Source organism: Solanum verrucosum, unplaced genomic scaffold (genome assembly GCF_900185275.1).
Source record: "Solanum verrucosum unplaced genomic scaffold, falcon-dt-bn FXZP01000040.1, whole genome shotgun sequence".
Lineage (NCBI taxonomy): Eukaryota > Viridiplantae > Streptophyta > Magnoliopsida > Solanales > Solanaceae > Solanum > Solanum verrucosum.
The window spans coordinates 2,796,275-2,822,275 of record NW_026020323.1 but is presented as its reverse complement, the minus strand read 5'-3'; the positions used below and the strand labels follow the sequence as shown (position 1 = coordinate 2,822,275).

At 36.8% G+C, this 26,001-nt stretch overlaps 3 protein-coding genes across 3 annotated transcripts; 1 reads left to right on the top strand and 2 right to left on the bottom strand.

The window, feature by feature from the left end:
- Positions 1 to 8,933: 8,933 nt before the first annotated feature.
- Positions 8,934 to 9,547, bottom strand: LOC125835557 (uncharacterized). Its single transcript, XM_049514674.1, has 2 exons — positions 9,403 to 9,547; positions 8,934 to 9,184 (listed from the first exon to the last, which is right to left on the bottom strand). Exons 1-2 carry the CDS (start codon positions 9,545 to 9,547, stop codon positions 8,934 to 8,936), a joined length of 396 nt encoding a protein of 131 aa, XP_049370631.1.
- Positions 9,548 to 16,759: 7,212 nt separating this feature from the next.
- LOC125835521 (uncharacterized) lies at positions 16,760 to 18,118 on the top strand. Its single transcript, XM_049514653.1, has 2 exons — positions 16,760 to 17,021; positions 17,851 to 18,118. The coding sequence occupies exons 1-2, from the start codon at positions 16,852 to 16,854 to the stop codon at positions 17,981 to 17,983; spliced, it is 303 nt and encodes a 100-aa protein (XP_049370610.1). The 5' UTR covers positions 16,760 to 16,851; the 3' UTR covers positions 17,984 to 18,118.
- A 131-nt stretch (positions 18,119 to 18,249) lies between these two features.
- On the bottom strand, positions 18,250 to 25,686 carry LOC125835408 (respiratory burst oxidase homolog protein E-like). Its single transcript, XM_049514531.1, has 14 exons — positions 24,969 to 25,686; positions 24,672 to 24,831; positions 24,189 to 24,237; positions 23,793 to 23,906; positions 22,712 to 23,137; positions 22,253 to 22,636; positions 22,076 to 22,171; positions 21,150 to 21,265; positions 20,900 to 21,070; positions 20,662 to 20,815; positions 20,381 to 20,569; positions 20,115 to 20,243; positions 19,796 to 19,874; positions 18,250 to 18,959 (listed from the first exon to the last, which is right to left on the bottom strand). Exons 1-14 carry the CDS (start codon positions 25,633 to 25,635, stop codon positions 18,850 to 18,852), a joined length of 2,844 nt encoding a protein of 947 aa, XP_049370488.1. The 5' UTR covers positions 25,636 to 25,686; the 3' UTR covers positions 18,250 to 18,849.
- Positions 25,687 to 26,001: the final 315 nt, after the last annotated feature.

Below are 26,001 nucleotides of genomic sequence, written 5' to 3'. Positions count from 1 at the left end.
ATACAAGGTATACGTGAACGTGGAACCAATGGAGAACGTGGGCAACTTCAACTTTAGAACGGATACATATTCCAAGTAAGTACATATAAAATGTACAATAGAGAAAGTAGGGATCTTGTGAGGTAACATTATAGTCTAACACAATGGGAGTAATAACCAATAAAGGGAACATTTGAACATGTGAAAAGCTGACATATATATAGATAATTGAAGCAAGTTGGTATGATATGGGCAGATTGTATATCCAACATATAAACATATGTACCATGTGTAATCTAGGATCATTTTGATTTATATAAGGGAAATATGTGCAAATGGTACTTTGACGATGAAACAAGTTTAAACCTTACATGTTAATACTTGGTAGAGTAAGCACGTACATTTTGTAACAAACTCATATTAGAGTACTCACTTTACTGCTCTAGGGAGTAGGAACTGCAACTATGGATCAGTCACTACCAAGGACACTTAGAAAGCTTACTTTTTGTAATGCAAGTGTTGGATTCATGCCAAAGAAATAGGAAATTGAATAACCTTGCATACCTTATTCTTTGACCAATAGAACTATCACGATTCAGCCTCCCCTTTTAGGTTTTAATCTACAATATAAGTCATGATAAGCTAAAATTAGCAGCTATCACACCGTGAGCCCCGTAAAACAGTAGCTAACATTGACGGATAATGAACCCATACAACCCTTAAAATAATATGTATCATCACACCCTTCTTTTTTGCCCAATACATACATTATATATCATTTTCCAAGATTACCCAAGCTGCACCACAACAATACACATAAAACAACCTCAAATATTCTTTATCATACAACCAATTATTGAACTCACCACCCTCTTTAGTTCTTTATGACCGCACACCCATAATTCTTCACTCAAACTCATATATAAGGAGGAAGAAAATGGAGCAGTCACCTTACCTCAATTTCTGCAACTTTTTCTTATAACTTGAATTCCTCTAGAACTTCAACTTCCCTTCACACTTAAACCAAAGAAGAAGAGAAAAGTATCTTAATAATTAAGGAAAGTGAGCAGTAGCTTGTGGGAACTTCTGCCTTCTACTTATAATTGAGCATGAATAACATGTTTTCTAGTCTTCCACGGGAGAATTAAGCTAAATCCATAAGTGTTTCTCTTACCTTGGTTTGCAGATATGAGGGTTTCTTCAAGAACCCTAGAAGGAACTTTAAGGTTGTTGTTTTAATCCTTAAGAGAAAAGAGAGAGAGAGAGAGAGAGAGAGCTGGAGTTAATTCTCAATATTGTGTGTTAAAAATGAGTGAGAATAACAACCAATATATCTTATATTGAGCTTTCTTCACCTTTAAGAATATCCTCTAGAACCTCCTTTTTTTTGGTCCATTTTCAGCGACTAATTGGTCAAGTAGGCGATGCACCTGCTTATGTACATCAAGCAGCTCAAAAGGTCAAACTAGGTGATGTACCTACTTGCTTTCACTTGGGCTTAAATATATTGGGCCTTGGCAGATTTGGTTGTTAGGTTTAGTTTCATTTTCCTTTTATTTAACTTAATTTGGGCCTAAGTGAGTTCATTAGCATAGGCCCAAATCTTATCCATAAACCTTGGCCTTTTTAACTAGATCCATATAGCTCAAGTAGGTGATGCACCTACTTGGTCCTTTGGACTGGTCAATAAGTTAAAGTAGGTGATGCACTTACTTGTCACCTACTAGCTTAGTTAAGTCAAGCAAGCATCTCACTTATTTTATTCTATTTTCTAAATATTAATCTTTTTTGCTTTAACTTAGCACTTAACTTTCAACTTTAAGCTCAATTACCACCTTACTGTCTCGAGTTTAAATACTCCCGTTGGCAGTGGCGGACCTACGTAGGGGTGTGGGGGTGCCACGCCACCCCCGAACTTCGACGGAAACTCTATATATACATAGGTATATAAATATAATATTGTATAAATATAAAGTGTGCCACCCAGAGAACAAAGCTGGCTTGTGGTGCCACGGTAGGAGGGCAACTTTAGAATGCTGATATTGCGGGTTCGAATCCCATTTGTACCTATTTTTTTGAGAAATTTGCTGCCTTTTTTTTAAAGAAAAAAAAGGCTCCAAGAACACTTTTTTAAGGAAAAACAGCTGGCACATTTTATTTTATTTTTTATAATTGTTAATCAATAAGTCTATTTGGCACCCACAGACTCTAAATCCTAGATCCGCCACTGCCCGTTGGAGTTAACTTGCAGTACACATGCTCAAAACGTGCAAGACATCACATCACCTTCCGAGCTAGTTAAAACCAACGCTAATCATATAAGAAACATGGTTCCTCGCCTATACTATAAGGCTATGTCAAGTATCATAAGAATAGAACAAGCATATGCATAATACAGGTTGTTACATACATGTAGAATACGGGGTGTTACAGTTTTCAACTCTAAACCCTCTAAAATCAATTGGTTCTTTCCCCAAACACTTAGAATCGACTATATCATCAATATATGTAAGATTCTACTCGAAAACACACCTAATCTCATGAATCAAACTTAAGAAACTTCAACAACTAGAACCCACATGAACTTAAACGAATTTCATCAAGAACTCGTAACCTTTTCCTTCAAGAGAACACAATTACGCTGAATTGAATCATGATTGGCGCGTGGGTGAACTAACCCAACGCTATGTGATCTCACATACCTCATAGGATTGAATCCTTGGCGAATCCACAACCAAAATTGCACGATCTTGATGAATCTTGAACTTTTTTTCTCCTTTCTCCTCTTTTCTCTTTTCTCCAAGCCCTAGCGTAAATTTCCAATTGTCTAAACTAAACCAATTCAGTTTAGACCCCAATTTAATTGTTAAAAACGAATTAAAATAATTGGGTAAGGAAAAAGACCAAACCACCCTTCCAAAATCCGGATTAGACTTTCCTTATCTAAATAACCCAACTTCAAATGGGCATTCTCCCTCATACAAACTCAAAATCGTGCAAACTCAGCGGTGTTGGAAAGATAATTCAAAGATCTTTCCTACGGTATCTTGTAGCACACCTAAATCATCCTGATCTAGGATTTCTGGTTGTTTTAAGTTGACCAAAACTCAAACTTAACCAATTTTCCAGATTTTTCATTCTTTCCAAAAATGACTCTTTCTAATTCTAGCTCTTTCTAGTTCTTTCAAATAGCGAGGTGTTACAATAACTCCCCCTTGAGAACATTCGTCCTTGAATGAGATTACTCTTAGTAGGCTAAGGTTGTAACATCTAACATTCAGCTCAAACACCCAACAAGCAAATCTAACACATTAAGCATATCAATTTAAAGAGTACTAAGAAGAGAATTTGTACCTTGATTTGGAATTTCTCTAGGCTCAAAGAGATGTGGATATCTCTTCTTCATATCCTCCTCAGCTTACCAAGTAGCTTCCTCAACAAACTGATTTCTCCAAAGAACTTTGACTGATGTTATTTCCTTGGTCCTTAACTTGCAAACCTGCTGGTCTAGAATCTGAACATGGATCACCTCATAAGACAAGCTATCATTGATACCAATATCTTCAATTGGTATGATAAGTGAAGGATCTCAGATGCACTTCTTCCACATGGAAACATGAAATACCGGATGGACCGCTGCTAACTCTTGTGGTAGCTCCAGCTCATAAGTTATATTGCCAATCCTTTTGGATATTTTGTAAGGGCCAATATACAGAGACAAAGCTTTCCCTTCTTACCAAATCTCATAACACCCTTCATGGGTGAAACCTTCAAGTATACCCAATCATCTACTTCAAACTCTAACTCCCTTCTCCTAACATTAGTGTAGGATTTCTGGCGACTCTGCGCTATTTTCAACCCCTCTTGAATGACTTTCACTTTCTCCATAGCTTGGTGAACTAAGTATGGTCCTATCAACCCAGCTTCACCAACTTCAAACCATCCAATAGGAGATTTGCATCTTCTCCTATAAAGAGCTTCATACGGAGCCATCTGGATGCTAGAGTGGTAACTATTGTTGTAAGCAAATTCAATGAGAGGTAGGTGCTCATCCCAATTACCTTTGAAATCAATCACACAGGCCCTCAACATATCTTTTAAGGTTTGAATGGTGCAATCTGCTTGACCATCTGTCTGAGGATGAAAAAAAGTACTCAAGTTCACCTTTGAACCTAAGCCTTTTTGAAAAGATTTCCAGAACTGTGTAGTAAATTGGCTCCTCTTTCTGAAATAATCGATACAGGAACCCCATGAAGTCTGATCGCCTCTTGAATATACAACCTAGCATAATCTTCTACTGAATGGGTAGTATTTACTGGCAAAAAGTGGGCTGATTTCGTCATTCTATAAACAATCACCCAAATAGAATCATGATGCCTGCAAGACCTTGACAAACCTGTGATGAAATCCATATTGAACATCTCCCACTTCCATTCTGGAAGTTCTATATTCTGAGCCATACCACCGGGCCTTTGGTGCTCTACTCTAACTTGTTGGCAATTTGGACAGTTAGCAACAAACTCTGCAATGCCCTTCTTCATACTAATCCACCAATAAACTTCTCTCACATCGTGGTACATCTTTGTGGAACCCAGATGGATAGAATATCTGGATCTATGAGCTTTCTCCATGATCCTCTCTTGGAGTTCATCCACCCTTGGTACACACAACCTACCTTGATACCTTATTACGTCATCTATCCCTTGTTCAAAAGCCATTACTTTTTGCTTATGAACATTTGCCTTCAATTCAAGCAAAATAGGACCTTGGTCTTGCTTCTTTTTCACTTCTGACACTAATAATGATTCAGCCCTATCCATCACCACTACTGCTCCTTCTGTGGAATCCATTAATCGAACTCCTAATCGTGCAAGTTTGTGCACATCTTTTGCTAACTCTTTCTTAATGGGCGGTACTTCCCATAGACAATCTACTCAAGGCATCTGCAACAACATTAGCCTTACCTGGGTGATAAAGAATACTCATGTCATAATCCTTGAGTAACTCTAACCACCTTCGTTGTCTCAAATTAAGCTCTTTCTGACTAAACACATACTGAAGACTCTTGTGGTCGGTGAACATATCCACATGAACACCATAAAGATAATGACACCATATTTTCAAAGAAAATACTACGGTAGCCAACTCTAAATCATGGGTTGGATAATTCTTCTAATGAACTTTCAACTGCCTGGAGGCATAAGCTATCATTTTGCCATTCTACATTAACACACAACCCAAACCAACTCTAGACGCATCACAATATACGACAAAACCTTGAGTACCTTCTGGTAAGGTCAACACTGGGGCAGTAGTCAACCTCTTTTTCAATTCTCGAAAGTTTTTCTCACAAGTTTCATACCATTGAAACTTTACTATTTTCTAAGTCAACTTGGTAAAAGGGGACGAAATAGATGAGAATCTCTCTACGAACCTTCTATAATATCCATCCAACCCTAAGAAACTCCTAATATTAGTTGGGATGTGGGTCTAGGCCAATTCTGCACTGCCTTTATCTTCTGGGTATCAACTCTAATCCCATCACCGAAAATAATGTGGCCTAAGAATGCCACAGACTCAACCCAAAACACACATTTAGAGAACTTGACATACAACTCTCTATCCTTTAGAGTTTGGAGAACTATTCTGAGACGGCTAGCATGATCTTTCACATTTCTTGAATAGATTAGATTTTCATCAATGACACAATGACAAACATATCTAAAAAAAGCTTGAATACTCTATTCATTGTAACACCACGACTTTTCAAAACGTCTAAATTAATTTGTATCTTCATGAAAAGACAAAGAGGGTGAGTAATAAATTAAAAATGATGTGGTATGTCATATTTTAAGTGTTCAAGGGTTGTATCTCAAGTTTTGAAGTTAAGTAAGTGGCAAAATAAAAGTTGGTGAAAGTTATCGTAAGTTCCTTTTTTAAGATTTCTCTGAAATTTGGGTCAAATGTCTCGGAGGTTTTCTCCTAATCAAAAGTCTACGAGTCTAGTTTCCTACGCATTAAACCGTTTGTTCATACGACTTCAGAATAGAGAGATATTTGCATTTTTATGGGGCTGCGCAAGCATGCACGTGAGGTGGGGCCCTAGGTCGGTGGAACTTTACATATATCTTCTTCTTCGAACCTTTTCTTCATTTTTAGCTAAGAACCAGAAAAAAAAATAGAGAAACCCATTTCTAGGATCAACTAAAGTATAGATTTTCTCGACTTAAGTCCTTACTGAAAGTTGTTCTACGCGTTGGGCTCATCACCATGGTATAATTTGTTTTATTGATTTCGTAGTGTTGGGACAACAAGGGTTTGGATATATTTGAAGTTTTTGAGGCGTATTACGACCTTAAGATCGAGGTAAGATCCTTTTTTCATCGACTCTAGCTTTTATAAGCAATAAATAACAATTTGCGATGGAAATACATATCTTTTATCGTATTGTCATGGTATATTTTATTTTTGTGTGTTGATTATGGTCCTACCTTGTTGTAGTATCGAGGGAGTTATGAGTAAAAGTCGTTCGGCCACGTGAATTCAATGAAAAAGGTATGTTAAGGCTATTCCTTACTTACGGCATGTTTCCTTAAAGCTTAAGAGCAATGTAATTGGGTTGTTATCCTTGTTACACTTGTAGCCATTATTGTTGATTGTTGGCTGCTCGAGTTGATAAAATCCTCCCTTGTCGGGATTCTTATTCAGTTAGTAGTGTCCCTATATTGGACACGACTTAGAGGCTATTTGTATAGGTTGCTTATAACTAAATTGCTCGTTTTTAGCGATTGGATTGTTATTGTTGCCCTTAGGGGCTATTGTGGTTAGCTGTAGGAATGTGATCTATGCCTAGAAGGGCTATGTTCTGCCTACAGGGCTATATGGATGCCTAAAAGGGCTATGAGTTGCCTACGGGGCTATATTGTGCCTAGAAGGGCTATGAGTTGCCTACAGGGCTATATTGACGGCTAAGAAGGCTATGTGCTTCCTACATGGCCATGTTGTTGACTAAGAGGGCTATGAGTTGTCTATAAGCTATGTTGATACTTAAGAGAGCTATGTTGATGCCTAAGATAACTATGTGCTACCTACGAAGCTATAGTAATGCCTAAGAGGGCTATGTGACTGCCTATGGGAATATGGGACTACTGATAGGGGTATATAAGCTAATTGGCATCTTCCGGGCTTATGGGGACCTGAATAGGTGGTCTTGTGTGCTGTTTGTACTTGCCGAGCTTATGGGGCCTTGGTTAGGTTGTTGTTTTATTATTTTTGATAAGTTTAGATTAGGAGCAAGTCAGTACACTTATCTTATCCTTGATTTATTTATCAGATTATTCCAGTATATCAAGATACCTCCTCAGAGTCTATTGTCTTTCATACTCTGTACATTATTTTGAACTGACACCCCAATGCCTTCGGGGCACTACATTCTTACATGCAGGTTCTGACAGACGATTGAGTAGACCTCTTCAGCAGCAAGATTGACTTTTATCCGGTTGGCTAGCTCCTTTCCTCCGGTGTTGCCAGAGTTAGGATGTTTGTTACCTTTTGTTATATATATCTTTATGGGTAGGCTGGGGTCCTGTCCCTCTAATCTTTACTACTCTTAGAGACTCGGAGACTACTGTGTGGTGTGTATAGTTACGTTATGGCCATACTGGCCTATGTTGTTGGTTTGCTGAAGCTTGTGAGCTATTTGATGTACTGTATTGATATATACCTGTTTTTAGTTTTGGTATAGATATCATGGTGGCCTCGACGACCCAATCAGGACTTCTGTTCTAGTTGGTTATTTATTTATATGATCTCCTGGGAGTAGCTGTTTCTTTTATAGATCAGTTGACAGGGGCCTTGCCGGCCGATGGCTTAGTTTTAAGTCGAGATATACTTGTTTGTTTTCTTGATTGCCTGTGGCTGCCATGCACTAGTATCAAATGGTTCAGCAGGGTCGGCTTGAGCACGAGTTGTGGCATTAGGAGCCAGTTGCTTCCCTCGAGTTTGGGGCGTGACACTCGAGTTTGGGGCGTGACATTCATAAGGTCCAAGAATGCTACAGGTGCAGTGGTCAAACCAAAGGACATAACTAGAAACTCATAATGACCATAATGGGTCTTGAATGTTGTCTTTAGAATGTCACATTCCCTTACCCTCAACTGATGGTATCCTGATCTGAGGTCTATCAATTCTCGGAAGAAGATACTTATTCTTGATGGTAACCTTGTGCAACTGGAGGTAGTCTATACACATTCTAAGGGAACCATCTTACTTTCTCACAAATAAGACTAGAGCGCCCTATGGTGAGACACTTGGTCGAATTAAACCCTTATCAAGGAGATCTTTCAACTGCTCTTTTAGCTCTTTGAACTTTACTAGTGCCATTCTATATAGCATAATAGATATATGACGAGTATCTGGAAGAAAGTTTATATCGATGTCTATCTCTCTCTCAGGAGGGACTCCGGGTAGATCATCAGGAAAGACTTCTGGAAACTCACTCACAACTGGAACTGACTCAGTAGAAGGCGTCTCAACACTAGAGTCATTAACTCGGACTAAGTGATTGACACAACCCTTGGAAACTAACTTTCTTGCCTTAAGGTAAGAAATGAAATAACCCTTAGGCATAACTGAACTACTACTCTACTCTATAACTGGCTCATTAGGAAACTGGAACTTGACAACTCGAGTACTACAATTGATGGAGGCATAACAAACATGAAGCCAGTCCATACCAAGAATGACATCAAAATCAACCATGTCTAACTCAACTGAATTACCCATGGTGTTCTTGTGATTAACGGAAATGGTACAATCACGATGGACTCGCTCAGCTAGAATAGACTCCCCAACAGGTGTAGAAACACAAAAGGGTCCACAAAGTTTCTCAGGAAGAAAATCAAATTTCATTGCAACATAAAGAGTCACAAAAGATAAACTTGCTCCTGGGTCTATCAAAGCATAAACATTAAGAGTGAAGACTTACCAGTGACAACATCTGGAGAATTTTCTTGCTCTTGACGACTAGTAATCGCATAAAGGAGGTTTGCTCCTCTGCCAGTACCGAAAGTAGATCCTCTAGGTGCAACCATGTTTGGTGGAGCAACTGATGAAGATTGGGCTATATTGCCCTGATTCCCATTACTTTGCTGGTTCTTAGGGCACTCTTTCATGAGGTGACCCTCCTGTCCAAACTTGAAACAACCTGTAGAGCCATCGTGACAGTTTCTTGGGTGGTTCCTACCACACTTAGCACATGCAAGAGCCCAGTTACCTCCTTGTGCCACACTACCCTGAGACTGCGCAGGTCTAGCTCTGAAGTTCTGCGAATTCTGACCATTATACTCACTTTTTTTTTCTGGGTGCAGGTGCACTAGCAGATGATGGATGCAGGTCCCTTTTGCTTTTGCCAAAAGGACGAACGGTTCACATTACTCCTTTGCTGCCCGGACTCACTCCAGGTCTTAGCTTTCTTGTTTCTAAATTCCTCTCTATCCCTCAGTTTCTCTTCCTCAACCTGCTGCACATAAACCATCAGCCTTGTTATATCTATGTCACCTATTAGCATCGCAACTTACCTTCTTTACTTCACAGACGAGACAGCCGAGCAACAAACAAACTCATCATACTCCTCATATCCCCAACCATCTCCGAAGGATATCAGGAAAGTTGGGTAAACTTCAAACCATACTCATGAACACTTAGTGAATCCTACTTAAGGTTAAGGACTTCTCGTACCTTGACTTCTCTCAGTTCACGGGGAAAGAAATGCCCCAAGAATGCACTCTCGAACACAACCCAACTCAAAACCGGTGCATCGTCAGCCCTACTCTTCTTCCACTGGTCAAATCAAGTCCTAACAACATTCTTAAGTTGATATGCAGCTAGTTCCACTCGCTTAGCATCGGCAACGTGCATAACTTCAAATACCTTTTGTAGTTCCTCAACAAAATTTTCCGGATCCTCAGTAGTGCTTGAACCAGAGAAGTTTGGAGGATTCATCCTTAAGAACTCGCAGATCCTCGAAGTATTAGCCTCTTCCTGTCAATCCCCTATTTGTTGCCCAACTTGGTTGGTCACAACTTGACTTAGCATTCAAATTGCTTCCCAAAATTCAGCATTAGTGACCTCTCCTTGGGGTTGCACTTCTGATGCATTAGGTACCCCTTGCTCCTTAACGTTCCTTCTAGCAGGATGACCGTGGAGGCATGATCAACTGAAAGACACACGTAAGCATGAGTTAGAAAGAGACTTTTTATAGAGATACACTCTATCGCACAAAATGAGTATGAAAGAAGTGAAAGAATTTCCCAAATGTTGCAACCTCCTAATTATAGATGTGGCACGTTTCACACCGATAACTAGCACTCTACAGACACAACTTCATAGACTCCCTAGGACTCTCGAACTATATGCTCTGATACCAAGTTTGTCACACCCCGAGCCTACACCCTGGATAGGACTGGAACTCGAGAACCATTGCTAGCCCCAAACGAACCCTTGACCTGGCTTAACTCAAAGAAGAAGACTTAAAGCATTAATACAAGGATTCAAATGCACTTTAAAACAACTGTCTCAAATAAACTTAGAACGTTTAATAATAAACATTCAAATTAGCCAAAGTGGCAACTCAAGTCTTTTAGCAAAACATCTGAAATGTAAGACTAAAGACTTATATCTAACTGTCTATGAAGCCTCTAAATACTAAGAGGGATGTCGGGACAAGACCCCCGATCATCCTAACAACTAAAATACTAGAAAACAATGTAAAAAGAGTCCCTCGGAAAGCAAGGAGGCTCACCAAATGACTCTGAATGCTCGAATGGATTAATGAGGGGCTGGATGCTGATCCTGATTACCTGTATCTGGATCATAAAAAGATGTAGGCCAAATGGAATCAGTACATTGAATATACGAGCATGCGAGGGGAAAACTAAGCATGACATAAGCTTGAAAGGAATCTGAAAAGAACACTTACCTTGACTTTACTCAACTTAAGAATAGCCAACTCAAATGCAAAGTAAAAACAACAATAATGGTGCAGTTATACAAAGCATTTAAAAATAGTAGATGATAACTCAATGTATTAAAGAAATACAATAACAACTCAATTTACTTATAAAGTAATATAATATTGTGGGAGTTTCTCTAACCGACAACCACCACTATAAGCTAAAGTGATGATACATCGTCTTGTCCACGCTGCCAGAACTGTCATATACCTTGCCGTGATATAGAACACCTCAACTAAGTGTATCCACTAGTCTATGCTAAAAAGCACTAAGGAATCATCTAAAAGTATGACCCTTTCTACCCATGATGGCTACATGGTTTATGGAGACTTGAGTTATTATGAACTCATCCCATATCGGTGCTCAATACTACTCCCAAAATATACTCAGCTCATATGTTTTAAAAATAAAACTCTTTCTGTGATTTGAGGTAATTACTCAAAACTAGCTTAAAAGCTCTCTTGAAAATCGGTGTTTCCTTTCTTGTTTAAATGTGAAAGCATTTCAACTCTTGGTAATACTTAGTTCCTGTATAATCTTTTGAAGAAATAAACTTTACTCTTACTCTTTACTCTACTCAAAACTCAAGCCTTAAAACAAAGTTAAAACGTTTGTAAAAGACTTTTGGAAAACTTTATAAACTTCTTTTGACTTGATTCTTAACTTTCCTTGAATTGAATTATGGATTCAAGGTTTATGATCTCATGTTTATGAATGATTTCATGATGGTTAGACGTACCTTAGAGTGTAGAAGTCGACTAGAAAACATAGGTGCGTTGCTAGGGAACTAGTACGGAAAGAAGTGGGAAAATGTGTAAAAACTGGAGTCCCTGGCGCCAGAGCCCAAACTTTAGAGTCTGGATTGGGGCGCTCTGAGTGGTGTGGTGCCCCAGAGCCCAAACTTTAGACTCTTAAGTGGGGAGCTCTGAGAGGCGCGACACCCCAAGCCCCTGCCTAGAAATTCCCCAATTTTTCTTCTTCATTTTTCAATCTAAACCCCCTAAAATCATTTGGTTCTTTCCCCAAACACTTAGAATCGATTATATCATCAATATATGTACGATTCTACTCTAAAAGACACAGAATATCATGAATCAAACTCAAGAAACTTCAACAACAAGAACCCAAATGAACTTAAACAAATTTCATCAAGAACTCATAACCTTTTCCTTCAATAGAACACAATTACGCTGAATTGAATCATGATTGGCGCGTGGGTGAACTTACCTAATGCTATGTGATCTCACATACCTCATAGGATTGAATCCTTGGCGAATCCATAACCAAAATTGCACGATCTTGATGAATCTTGAACTTTTCTTCTCCTTTCTCCTCTTTTCTCTTTTCTCCAAGCCTTAGCGTAAATTTCCAATTGTCTAATAGACCCCAATTTAAATGTTAAAAACGAATTATAATAATTGGGTAAGGAAAAGACCAAACTACCCTTCCAAAATCCGGATTAGACTTTCCTTATCTAAATAGCCCAACTTCAAATAGGCATATCTCCCTCATATGAACTCGAAATCTCACAAACTCGGCGGCATTGGAAAGATAATTCAAAGATATTTCCTACGGTATCTTATAGGACACCTAAATTATCATGAGCTAGGAGTTATATTTGTTTGAAGTTGACCAAAACTCAAACTTAACTTAACTTAACCAATTTTCCAGATTTTTCATTCTCTCCAAAAATGACTATTTCTAATTCTAGCTCTTTCTAGTTCTTTCAAATAGTGAGGTGTTACAATGAATATAGATCAGCTGATGAATGCTTGAGTAGTCAAAGACACATTAAAAGTAGCCATAACCAATATGAAATCAGGTAGACTAATCTTTTTTTATATAAAAAAAATTAGTCTATTTAGTAGCATGAATAATTAATTACTTTCATTTTATGTATTTCATGAAATTAATTTAAAAACATTCTACAGAGAAGATGAAGCTAGTTTTGATTTGTGTAATGATGCACATGCCTCAAAGAAGCAATGAAATTTCGGAAGAAGATGAACCTTCAGAAGACGATGGAGAGAGTAAAGCCATTGAAAGTGAATTCGATAAGATACTGGAGATTTACCTCAAAACGATACTGGATAAATCTTCAAAATCATTTGATAAGGATGTATCTAAAATGCAAAATAATTATATACCTTAATTTACAACATTGGAGAATGAGAAAGATATTTTTATCTCTATACGTGAATCTGAGATAAAATGTTGTTATTTTTTGTCCAAGGATGCCAAAAAAAAATTAGAAAAAAATATGTGGTTCAACAAAAAATATATATGGAACATCACAAAATAAGGTAGAAGAAAAAAATTAGAATCATGACTATACGACACAAAAGGCATGAAGATAAGCTAATGAGGTGGCACATACCATAGTTTCATATGTTGTTGAATTAGGCACATAACCTTGTTGACTTTAAGGACGCAAATTATGATTACCAATAACAAGACGAGTAATGCGCCTGAACCAAATAAGGTAGGGGTCATCATAACGAAATGATTCATGATTGACTGATGCATCACAACTATATTGGAAGCGTTGGTTTCAAAATGATAACCATTGTGCATGTTTCAACTCTCAATTTGTATTTGGTCTTTCCCAATGATCATGCTGAAAGTGTTTGAAATCAAATGACAACAGAGTTGGAATAACTTGTTGCAGTTCAAATTGCCTCACAACATGATCTGAAAAATGAACCTCGATCACATTCCAATAAAAGATTGAAACTCTAACATGCCATATGTTTCATCAAACCTGATAATAGAGAGGAAGACTATCAATTAAGTCATCGGAATATGGTACCCAAATAAACTACATGAAAAAAGAAAAGAGCAAAATGAGTCTTTACATTTACAATCTTTATAAATAAATAAAAATTATATTGTACCTAATCTCCTATCATAAAGTCAAGTGCATTCCTATAAACTTTCAACACATGTTTGATAGTTTCGTCCAACTAAGAACCATCTAGTAGCATGTGGACTCCTAGGCAAACCAACAGGAAAAATAGTTCTCACATCTCTCTGGGCTACTATATGAGGATTGAGGATAGTGACTCTCTCCCACGCTCAAATCTGGGAGAAAAAGTTCTGAAATTACATCTTTTAAATTTTTCTTCCTTATATAACACTATAGAGACAAATCAAAGGAAGAATATATATATAGTGAGAGAAAATATGATATGAGACACACGTGTCCAAAATTAGTAAACTATAAAAATATAAATAAATAATGTACAATTGTTAGATATACCTGAAGTATGGTAGAAATTTGGCTATCTCATTTTGGGTACTCTGTGAGGCTTTACAAAGAAAATGATATAAGAAATATTAAGGTCGCACTACCCCAACAATTAGACCTAATTCTATCGACGTCCTAGAGCATAGGAAAGTACATAAGCTTCAAATAACCACTAGATGTATCCGTCATCATCACACCCACAATCATCCAAAAAATGTAACATCTGACCTTCTTATTGACCATATCTTATGTTGACATGTTCGACAATTGTGGCTTGCTTAACATGTGTGCAATAAACACAGTGACATTGAGGGAATTTTTTTTTGAAGTCTTCACGTGATGGAATGAAATCTAATAATTTTTGACAAATATTTTGTCAATCCCCTATGATCCTTATCGTCTCATTATCAAGTATTGAATTACCATTCACAGGTAATCCATACAACACCTCAACATCATGTAGGGTGATTGTTGCTTCACCTGTCCTAAAGTGAAAATTATGAGTTTCAGGACTCCATCGCTCGACTAGTGCAGTGATCAAACTATGATCGATAGCAGGCGGATTAAATTTATAAACACCATATGATTCGGATAATCTAATCACTTTAAAAACTCATGGATGGATAGGATCTCTCAAGGAGCTTCCAAAAATCTTCATTTTCTCTTCTCGTATTAAGAATCATATCAACACTTCCTTCTCATATATCTTGTGATCTATGAGTGAGTTGTTTTGTTAATACATTCGATTCCAATGGATCAGGATCCAAGTGGTATTCACTATTATTAGCCATAAAAAAAACCTATGGAATATACATGAAAGTAAACTTAAATGTTAGCCCGAATTGTTATGTAATTTTTTTTCTTGACATTAATCTCAAAAACCACACTTCAAAAGTGACTGTAAAGTTTATAAAATCATATTCAAAAGTTTTAAGACTATCCTCTTTAATTTAGAAATTTACTCATATAACACAAACCATCTTAGACTACACTAAGCAATAATAGAACCTGAGTATAATTTTTTTTCGTGATATACAATTGTTACATTAGGTAAAGAGTAACCAAACCATGAAGAGAAAGAGAAATAGGAATTAAACGAAGAGAATATGGAACGTGGATAGATAGAAAGACACTATTACAACTTTAATTAACAATTGCGAGTTCACTAGTCATGAAAAGAGTATCCTTAAAATGAAAACGATCCAAGGAGATTAAAATCAAACAAAAATTAATAACTAGACAAAATCTTGTGTTGGAATTCAATTTCATGGGTTTGTTAGCGGGTTCTTCAATCCTATGGGTTTGTCAAGCATTCCTTCGTAAAGAAAAATCAAACCTTGAACAAATAAAATTACTTTAAAATACTTATGGCAGTGAAACAATCGTGAATCTATGGCGAGAATTGGAAACAATGTTGTGCGTATGTTCTCTTCTCAAGGCTTTGCGAGATTAAGGTTAGGGTGAGGGAAATTTGGTTTAGGATAGGATGAGGGAAAGTACTGTTGAATTGAAATTAGATTTAAGATAGCTTAAAACATATATAAGGATTGAAACAAAAACGTTATAATAATTCTAAAATGTTACTACGGTAACATATTCCTACTTTAACGTTGTCCGCCCATTACTTTTTGTTCGTTGCTTGTTTGAAATAAAATATGACCTAATACGTTACTATTAATGCACAATTTTCCTTTAATAATTGGGATAAAATTTAAGTGTGAGACTTGAAAAATGGTAAAGTTAAATATTTAAGTTAATTATAATTTAACAAAATATTTCTATTTTATTTATGAATGATATATAAATAATGATAAAATTTAGGACAAATTACGCACATAGACAAACATATACTAGTTAATTAGCTAACATAACAATAGTTTGAATTAATTACCACTTACAACTTCTTTTTAGCTATAATTACGTGTGCCTCTCTCCGCTCTTCCTCTCACACATCTCTCTTCTCTTATACATATACAAATATAAATTGTACATGTATAATTATATGACAAATATACAAATACTATTCGCATCTCTCCACTCTCTGACCTCCCTCGCTCGCCTCTCTCCTCCCTCTTCTAATCTCGCACCAGATATACAAATACAATTCACCTCTCTACACTCTCTCGCTTGCCTCTCTCCTCCCTCTCCCAATCTGCCTCACTTCTCTCCTCCCTCTCCAATCTGGCTCGCCTCTCTCCTCCCTCTAATATGTAGCTTCGAATCGTAATTAGCAAACTATAACTATGGAGCCTAATTAAATTATTTTTAGTGGCTATTTATGAAATTTCCTCAATTTATATATATATATATGTAAAATTTCTCGATTCAATTTGATTATTTTGTGATTTTTTAAATAAAATTAAAACCCAAATCAAATAGTATTAATGTTTAAAATTTAAAATCAAACTTATCCAAATCAAACAAAATATTAACTTTTTAAATCAATTTAATTTAAATTGCCATTAAATTTGATTTTTTAACGTAAGGTGAATAGCCTAGTTGCAGTACATAAAAAGGGGAAGGACATGTAAAACCCTGAAAAAGAAGAAGAAAAGGAGGGACTATAATAACAGTCAAAATTCGTAAAACCCTAATCGGTAGCCAATTTCCAGTATGGAGGGAATACAGAAGGCTTTTCGTAGTGCCATGTCTCAGGCAGATCCAAATGGCAGTTTCAGTTCCATTTCTTCTGCTCTTGAAAAAGCACCCAGTAAATCTTTTGCTTCTGCTGCTTCTGTTTCGTCGGCTGATCAATCACAGCTTTTGCTTACTCGATCTTCCAGGTTATTTTTCCCTTTAGTTTCTTAGCTTGCTCTTTACCTGCGCTTATTTTACTTATTTTTTTTTTACAATAATTTGACCTTTGCCGATCATAACAGTCTAATTACTAGGTGTGACACATGACCCTTTTCCTTTTTCAACTCAATTTGATCCATTACGATTGTGGCTTTTGGGGAATAATGATTGTATGTTGTGAATTGTCATGTCATTCAAGATTAGGAGCTTGTAGTTTGGTTCCCTTACTTTTTTTGGGGATGAACTCATAGAAACCTTCCTAGTTTTGCCAAGTGTAGTCTAAGATATCTGAACTTAAATGGTGCACAAGTCGGTCGAAGAACTCTAAGAACCTTGTTCTAGATTTTTGTATTGTTGTTCATGGATCTTAGTATTGTTGCAGAAAAATAAATGTAAGTTTTTGAGTTGCTTGATAATCGTAGTATCCGTGATATGTATGAGAGGAAGGGGTCAAATGAGTATCCGAATAGATAGAATAGTTTTTATCAGACCGGTAATGAGATAGCTTGACATAAGGTCTTTAATCATTAAGTACATGTGTTTATATGGTAGAAAAGTGTACCTAGACTAGGAATCGAGATTGAGGATCTGTGCATTTTCATCTAGTATTATCACCAGCTACCACTTCTGATGGTCAGCTCCACATTTTTGGTGCTGAACTTTTAAATCTATTTTATTTGAAACCCAACCTAAGTACATCATAGCTTTTGTTAGTATAGTATCCTTGTTGGATTTCTTTAGTTCCTTGTTGGGAGAAATGTGACTAATGGAAATTGGTGACACTCTCATGGTAAAGCTGTACATCTTCTATTGTAGACAAGCAGTATCACTGTGGACTTGCTCAAAGCTCTGTGCCATTTGTTTTGTTGCTGGAATATTTGTCGGTTATACACTGAAGCGTCGTGTACGCCGTTGGGCTTCCAAATTTCTCAAGGGATTGAAGGACTAACAAGTTTTGGATACTTCCAGTTTCTGATTGTAATTTCATTTTCCATGTAGGTATCGTATCACATTGTACTTTTTCTGGCCATGATATACAGAAGTCTTTTATGGGTTTTTGCTGCATAAGCACTGAATTGTATTTATTTCATTGTTTCCCAGTGTTTGATACAAAAAGAATTTATCGACTTTCTTCAGTATTCTTTATTGACGGCCCTCTTCCATCTGTAATATCTGATATATCATTGGACCTTTTTTGACAACATAAAAAAAGAAGAAGATAGAAACAAATACATGAGACAGTTTATTTATCTTGGAGTACGAAAATAATCTTTTCTATCACTGCTCAGGAAACTTGATAGGTATAACTGCCTTGTAATAGCTTGATTTGTCATTTTCTCGGTGCTCATAAAGTAACATCATACCACCTTCGTTTTCTTTTCCTTATTACTTCATTCTCTTGCCTCATTTTCTTTAATTCTCCTCTTCATCCTCACACTTGCAGCTTAGTGGTATTTACAAATGCACTGAGGATGTCATATACCATTCTTCACACCCTACGGCCCACACATAGGTGTATAGTAACAATATTGGCTGTATGTATTTGACACTGTAACGACAAACATGATTGCTTTCTTGTGTCAGTAGAAAAATCTTTTTGTGGAGATCCCCAAAGGACAAATAATTACATTCTCCTATAGATAGAACTCACTATTTTGACTTCTTTCTCTATTGTAACTCGTATAATATATGCATTTACATTTCTCTGGATGAGTGTGTAGTGGTACATTCGTTCCTCTTAATCATATGGACAATTACAAAAAATGAAAAGAAAAATAAAGAATACCGTGTCGCTTATTTGCTAAATTTGCTATTTCAAAAGTACTCTTTGTGGAACTCAAATCGTGTGGATGTCTTGTAAGTCAATTCTTGTGATAGCTTCTTCAATTCCTTTGCCAAGGCAGGCAACCCGCAGTAGAAGACTCCTGTGTATCACATAGAACTGTGTTGTTAACCAATCTATTAAATATCTTCTTCCTTTTAGTTCTTTTTTCCCTCCCCTCTTCTGTTGAAAATGCAAAATGTTATCAGGGAAGTGCTCTGTTGGCGGCTTCTTCCTTTAAATGGTCATTGCCATGAAGTTTGAGTTTTTTTTTCCTTTCTGAAGTTTAAAGAACACATTTTCATCTCATTTGTTACACTCTTTTAGGTTCCTTCGAAAGACGAATTAAGATTTATAAAGCCGTACTACGAGGGTGTTTGATTGGCTTAAAAGTTGGTCAAACCTACTTTTAAGTCAGTTTTTGACTTCTGGAAGTGTTTTGCAAATATAAAAAATAACTTAAAATAAGTCAAAAATGACTTAAAATAAGTTACGAAGTGTTTAACAAGGTTAAATATGACTTAAAATATGTCAGAAACCAAAAGTAGGTCTCCCCCTACTTTTTATTTTTTTGACTTAAAAGTCATTTCAGTTTGACTTTTTATTTTTGACTTAAAAGCTACTTTTTTTAAGCCAATCCAAACGAGCTTCATCATGCAAACGTATTTTAGAGCTTTATTTTCTATCTTCATCTAGTCAAAAAACATGTCATTCTTATAATTGGCAATGTTGCTGCATCATTATGTTCTGCTTCATGTTTCATGTGTTTGATTATACATATTTAATTTCTTCCTTCACCTCTATTATGTGATAATTTCCGCTGGCAGGAGGTTTGACATATTGTAGAAGTGAGAGGTTACAAATAGGTATGACACAATTCTTCTTCGAAACCACATGTGCTTACAGTTTATTAAAGTTTAGGTTGTAGGAATTTTTTACCTACTGTGGAATATGGATGTTTTGAAGCAATTTTGTTGAATACTTCCTTCCAGTTGGGCCTTGCAAAATGTGTCCTTACCTGCAGTAGAATTAGTTTAATTAGTACTGGGGGTGGAGTATAGTTCACCTCTAGTTTGCTTCTCTCTAATCCTTGTTGTGGTTGAAAACTTTTCATGAAATTAAGTAGCTTTCGAATAATAAAGCTTTTTTCTAGCTAGAACATGGCGCTCATTGAGCTAAGCTAAAATTCCTTACTTCATTATATTTCTTTTCCATTTCTCTTCAAGAAGGCTTGGTTGAGAGTATTGATGGATTATACCTGAGTGCCGGACAGGATGTCAACACCATGTTTTGCATGGTTGAGCGCCTGGACCATGGTGATGAGAGTTGACCTGGCATCACCCTCTTCATAAACACTTGTAAGATAATTGTGCATCTCTATCAGACTCTGTTTCATTTAAATCATCAGAAAATGTATAGCTGAGTCAGTTACTAATATATCATAGCAGAATACTTGATAAGATGATAAAGGGTGGGGAGGGGTGGGCACTTAAAGATATCCTGTAACAAATTTCTGTACATTACTTTGTGATCCATCTCGGCCACTTCATTCATCACCCCTTTAAACCACTCAAAGGATCCAGGTTCTCTGGTAACCCAATAAAAATGTGCACTTTTTGTCCTTAGTGATTTCTTTTTTCCAGTTGATGCCATGCTTGAAGAGGCAAGACTTGTCCAGCTGTCATCCGAAGCGCTGGTTTCGGTAGTCGAATCCTAAGGTAGAATCACAGGCAAAGAGACTGTAAGTTGGGGCTTTTAACATTCTACCTGGTTAGTTCCAAATTAACTTGAAGTAAGATTTGTACCAGTTCTTCTGATCTTGAATTGTTCAATAGATCTTTTAGGATACTTATAAAAGGCGTAGCTCCAATACCTAGTCCCACGAGGAGCAAGACATCATAATTTTGATAGTCCTGTGCTGGGGCACCATATGGTCCATCAACAAGCAATCGAGGTAAACTGCGTCATTACAAGTCCTTTAGACTTCTTAATAAGGAAATCTTGATATGTTTGACTGTTTAAAAATCACACAAAGGAAGTTACCCTCTTTGATCAACATTCCCACGTTCTCTAAACTTAGCCCGCCCTATTTCACATGCTGAACTATCATCCTCTGTGAATACCCGCTTAAGTTCATTGGTCCAATCACCTACCATGCGAATGTGAACACTGAGGTAGTCATCTCCTGGTGCTGATGTTATAGAAAATGGATGCCTGGAGAAGCATCAAGATATATGTTAAATATCTGTTGGTCGAGGCATGATTGACTTAAATGCAGAAACACTGCACTTACCATTCAAATGAGGAGATTGTTGGGCACTGCAGGAATATGTACTGCCCGCTCTTGTATTTGAAACTATTAGGCTTTGACATGGTAAGGCTAAAGACATCTCCTGGAAGTACAGAAACCTGTAAGGATCAAAGAAAAACCATCTTCATTGGTTTCCTGTTTTGTTCCTTTCCTTCTCTCCCTGCTACCATGTTTATCTCAGTATGTTTTATTTGTTTCTTTACTACTGTCTTGGGGGTGGAGGCTGTAGGAACCAGATGCTTATATCATCTCTAGGAATGTAGGGAATGCAATTAAATACTTAGAGAAAAAGACTACCATAAGTCATTGACTTTATTTATGTTAAGGGTAGCCTTGGCATAACTAGTAAAGTTGCCTCCGCGTGACCAGGAGTCACAATTTCGAGCTGTGGAAACAACTTCTTGCAGAAATACAAGGTAAGGATACGTACAATGGACCCTTGTGGTCCGGCACTTCCCCGGACCCTGGCATAGTGGGAGCTTAGTGCACCAGGCTACCCTTTTTTCCCCTCTATCTCTTGACTTTGAGTTAGCTAATGGTAAATTTTCACACTTGAGTTAGTTCCATATCGGAAGGTTCTAAAAATTGTTGGGGTGCTGGTGGTTGGAGCGCGAGTATTTGATTGATTTATGTTGGTGCTCGATGGTCATGTTTACGATGTTACATAGTGGACGTATGTCATGGAATAAGAGAAACTCTTCTTCTTAGGGAAGTAGCTGATTGAATATACGGTTTGTGGTGGTGTTTGGATGGTTTCATCTGTCTATATGTGTGAACCTCAGTGCGTGTTGAATTATTGAGGGGTGTAGAGGGAGGCTAGAAGCAGGTGTTGATTGCAGCTTATTGGTATGCGGAAAAGGAGTCTAATTTCTCTATAGATGGAAAAGTAGATTGATAAAGCAAGTCACCTTCAAAATTTTTGCTGCGTAGTGTTCTGATCGGCATGTTCTCAAACTCCTCTCTGCTACATAGAGGAGCAACGGCATGGAGATGTACATCCATGTCTGCAATATGGGAAATAAATTGTCAGCATACTCCATGTTTAGTTTATATAAAGCAATTTGGTGTTCTATCTATGCCCTTACTGTTTTCTGCCACCATTGGTGAACCAAGAATACAAATGTTCCATGTACCAGTAGTAGTACATAGACCACTGCTAGAAGGTGATGAGAGTACCAAAATGCATTGAAGCCTGTTAATCGACTGAAAGGAGGTGGTAGCTTCAATACATTTCTCCTGAAGCTGCTTGTTGCTAGTGTGAAGACAATTGCCATCAAAATCACCATAGCAATGCCAGTGACGCCTTCAATACCAGTCAATAGACTTTTGAAAGTGGGCTTCACGTTGTCAAAATCAGAAGCAATCAGTGCAAACTTTTCAGGAGATGAGTTAATCAGACGAGGAAAATCACACGCTAAATGGTTCACTGCGTGAAGCAAGATTCCAACTCCAATAGCATATGCAATAATCTGCAGTTGAAACAACATTGTCAAAAAAAAATCTCGGAAGGTGAACAATATACTCTCTGTTCGGGTGTAGTTTACCTTGTGAAAATTGATATTATCATCAAAAGGAAAGAGGAGCTTGGCCCTAGTAGATCGTAGCCAAGTTAAAATGTTTCGACAAACTGGTAGAAGAATAAGTGCCATGTTGAGCTTGAGAGTCTCTGCAGCTCCTTTAGCAGTTGCCAAGCAGTAACCCATAACTTGAAATGCTGCTCTTCGTCTATACTGCAAGAATTTCCAGGTGAAAAGTCCAGCCATAATCATCACCCATAGCAAAAGAATCCAGCCTCTTTGCCAGTTATCTAATACAAGGCATTTGAATGCATAGCTTGCTCTCTTTACTAGGTTCTTGGTCTTATTAAGAGTTCCTAAATTTTGACCCCATCCAACACTTGTTGTGCTTAAGGGTCTGCTGTATGTCATGTAATTGTCCCTTTGCAGAAGAAGCGTTTCCAACTGCCATAACTGTAAAGGAAAAGAGAATATATCAAGTCGTTTTGCCAAACCAATTAAACTACTCCAATTTTCAGATTGAAATGACTTTTGACAAATATTACAAGTGTCCTTAGAGTTTGCGGTTTTTTTAAAACATCACATGATATTTCAATAGTTATAAAAATATAATTACATGTCCTTTAGGAATGATTGTCTACGTCTTTCGCCCCTATCCTTTTACTTTACATTTCTAGTGTTTGTTGAAATTATGTATAAATATTTTTGAGATAATATTTAGTGTTTTCTTCAACAACGTTCTTGTGGTCCCCCAAAGTCCAAATACAGTGCGAGGATTCCCTATGTTTTGACTTAGACGTAGTCGACTAAAAGAAGTTCGTGCTAAACACTTATTCAGAATAAAATAAAGGAGAAAAAAGAAGTTTGTGGGTCCGGATATGTACAAGTCGTGGTATAGACAAGATAGCTACTAAAAAAGAAACGTATAATTGATCAAATCTAGGTTTGGTAATTTGGTTGCAAATAATCAGATAAGTTTTATTTTATAAATTGCCGTGTAAGAAGATATTTATAATATAATGTCACGTAAACAAGATAATTTCATATGATAAATTTTAAGATAAAAATGGTAAGTGACTTGTTAAAATAAGTTAGAAGATAATGTTACCTCAATGTAACCAAGACATTCAGGGTCTAATTCCTCCATAATTAAAGAAGCATACTCGACTGCACGTTCCTTCAACTTGGACAACTTATTTGCCGAAGCACTCAGCATGATTAGCTGTTGGAAGAACAAAATATAAAGGGAATACCATAACAAATAAATCTTTGAGGGAAAACTATATTACTATTAAATATTCCTCCGCCATTAACGTATTTTATTCTATTCCACAATACTATAAAGTAGTATTATAAATAATAACTAAACACGAAACTAATGCTTTTTTCGAATTATTGAAGATGCCCCTAATTATGGATTTTGCACAAATAGAATATGGTTTGACTTTAAATTCTAACCTTATTTCAGTTTTATTGTTCAGTAGTTAACCCATGATAATCTTACCTCTTGAACTTCATCTCTCGTGATTTTTCCATCTCCGTTGCTATCCGCCCTACATGTAATATCATTATCAAGTAAAATATTAAGACGAGTATATATGAAATACTAACAAATTATATGGAGTAATATGATATATTCAATCCTCGATGAAGCGGTCAAAATCAAAAATCAAAATATATTGGATTTGATGTGCTATATCTATAAGGAAAGCGAGTCAAAATTCAAGTTTAGCCCTCTCCAAAATCATTCACGAGGAGATAAATTACACCACAATGATTTTTATTTTATTTTTTACGTAAAACAAAGAAGTGGACCAATCATAACTGATTAACATGGTATAATAGTTTAAGCACACTGATATGTCTTTATCGTGTTAGTTTATAACTTTAATTCTTATTTCAGATATAGGACAAAAAAGAGTTGCTTTGAATTGAGATTAATAATAATGCATGCTTTCGAACAAAGTGGAAATTAAAGAGAACCCACATGTCAAAGAAAATCTGAAGCCTAGCATCAAAACTTTGGTCAGAAATCTGTAACCAAAAATCATGAAGCTCAATTTTGGTTATCTTTGCCGCTTTTTGACGCCGCCGCCGTATCAACGCATCGAAAACCCCAACTGCAAATTCTTTCGAATCCACCATTCCTGCACATGCACCGTTCAGTATATAAAATATACTATTGCATCTCAGTTAAAACTAATTTCATGCATGATTTTACAAAAAAAAAATAGCAGATGGCATTCATATGGTTTACATGATGAATTGAGAACTTTGAATGTACCAATGCATTCACCAAAATCTTCTCTAGCAAGTAATCCGTCTTTGGCCAAAGCATGAAACCGCGCCTCCACTTTTTTCCATAGCACATTTGTGTCAGATTCGCCAGTTGTTTTGCTTATAAATCTCAATCCACCAAGCGCACGCTGAGCCGTTGATTTACTTCTTACTAGTTTCAATTTCGATTTCATCTCCTCTCGTGCAGATAAGGTGTTTGTTGTATGGTGAAACTGAAAATTATCATCGGAGACTTCTGATGCTGCCGCCGATGTCCGTGACATCACCGACGGCGATCGGATCCACGAGAATTTCCGGCGGAGTTTGGAGGCCGCCGATGCACTACGAGCCAGAAATCCGTTGGGCGGTGCTTCCTCTTCTCCTTCTTCACTACCTTCATCATTAATGTGTGATGGTGTTGGTGCTACGCTACACAAAACAATTGAATTATCATCCAATTCAAGCGTAACTTCCACTAAATCATTATCGTTGTTTCTCCTCAAATCATTGAGAAAAATCGGTAACATTGCTCCTCCGACATACTCCCCGCCGGTATCCAACTTCTCCGCCGGCACCACTATATCCTCCGGTAAGTCAAAATTCCTACTATAACTGGATCGTTTTGAGCTGCAGCTGTCCAATGATGATGACCTCAGAAATGATTTCAACTGCATTTTCTTTCTTCTGAAAAGATCGACAAGTAAGTAACACCGAAATCTCCCTTAATTATTTCTTGCAATGCAAACTATATTTCTTTAATTTAAAGCTTAAACTTAACAAGAGAAAAGAAAAAAGCTTAGATCACACGGTTCGTTCCGGAATGTTGTTAAAACAAACACCTCTCAACCGATCTCTGAACACGATTTCAACGCTTTGCCTCCAGACTCTCTCTCAATTTCAATTTCACATTGGTTCCATGTAGAAAAAATGATAGAGAGAGAAAGAGAAGAGGAAAGAAGAGAGTAGTTGGGGTTTGTTTAAGAAAAACTCTATAAAGAATAGCTTCCAACTTAATAATATAACTAAATTGTACTACTAAT

Bases quoted from the DNA above. Each gene is read 5' to 3' on its own strand.
- LOC125835557 (XM_049514674.1), bottom strand. From the start codon at position 9,547: ATGCTAATAGGTGACATAGATATAACAAGGCTGATGGTTTATGTGCAG. The intron at 9,185-9,402 runs GTTCGTCCTTTT...ATGGCTCTACAG, and splicing joins GCAAAGGAGTAATGTGAACC to GTTGTTTCAAGTTTGGACAG.
- LOC125835521 (XM_049514653.1), top strand. From the start codon at position 16,852: ATGGAGGGAATACAGAAGGCTTTTCGTAGTGCCATGTCTCAGGCAGAT. The intron at 17,022-17,850 runs GTTATTTTTCCC...CTTCTATTGTAG, and splicing joins TTGCTTACTCGATCTTCCAG to ACAAGCAGTATCACTGTGGA.
- LOC125835408 (XM_049514531.1), bottom strand. From the start codon at position 25,635: ATGCAGTTGAAATCATTTCTGAGGTCATCATCATTGGACAGCTGCAGC. The intron at 22,637-22,711 runs GTAAACTACACC...TTTCAACTGCAG, and splicing joins ATAATATCAATTTTCACAAG to ATTATTGCATATGCTATTGG. The intron at 20,244-20,380 runs GTAATGTACAGA...TAAATGAAACAG, and splicing joins TGGCCGAGATGGATCACAAA to AGTCTGATAGAGATGCACAA.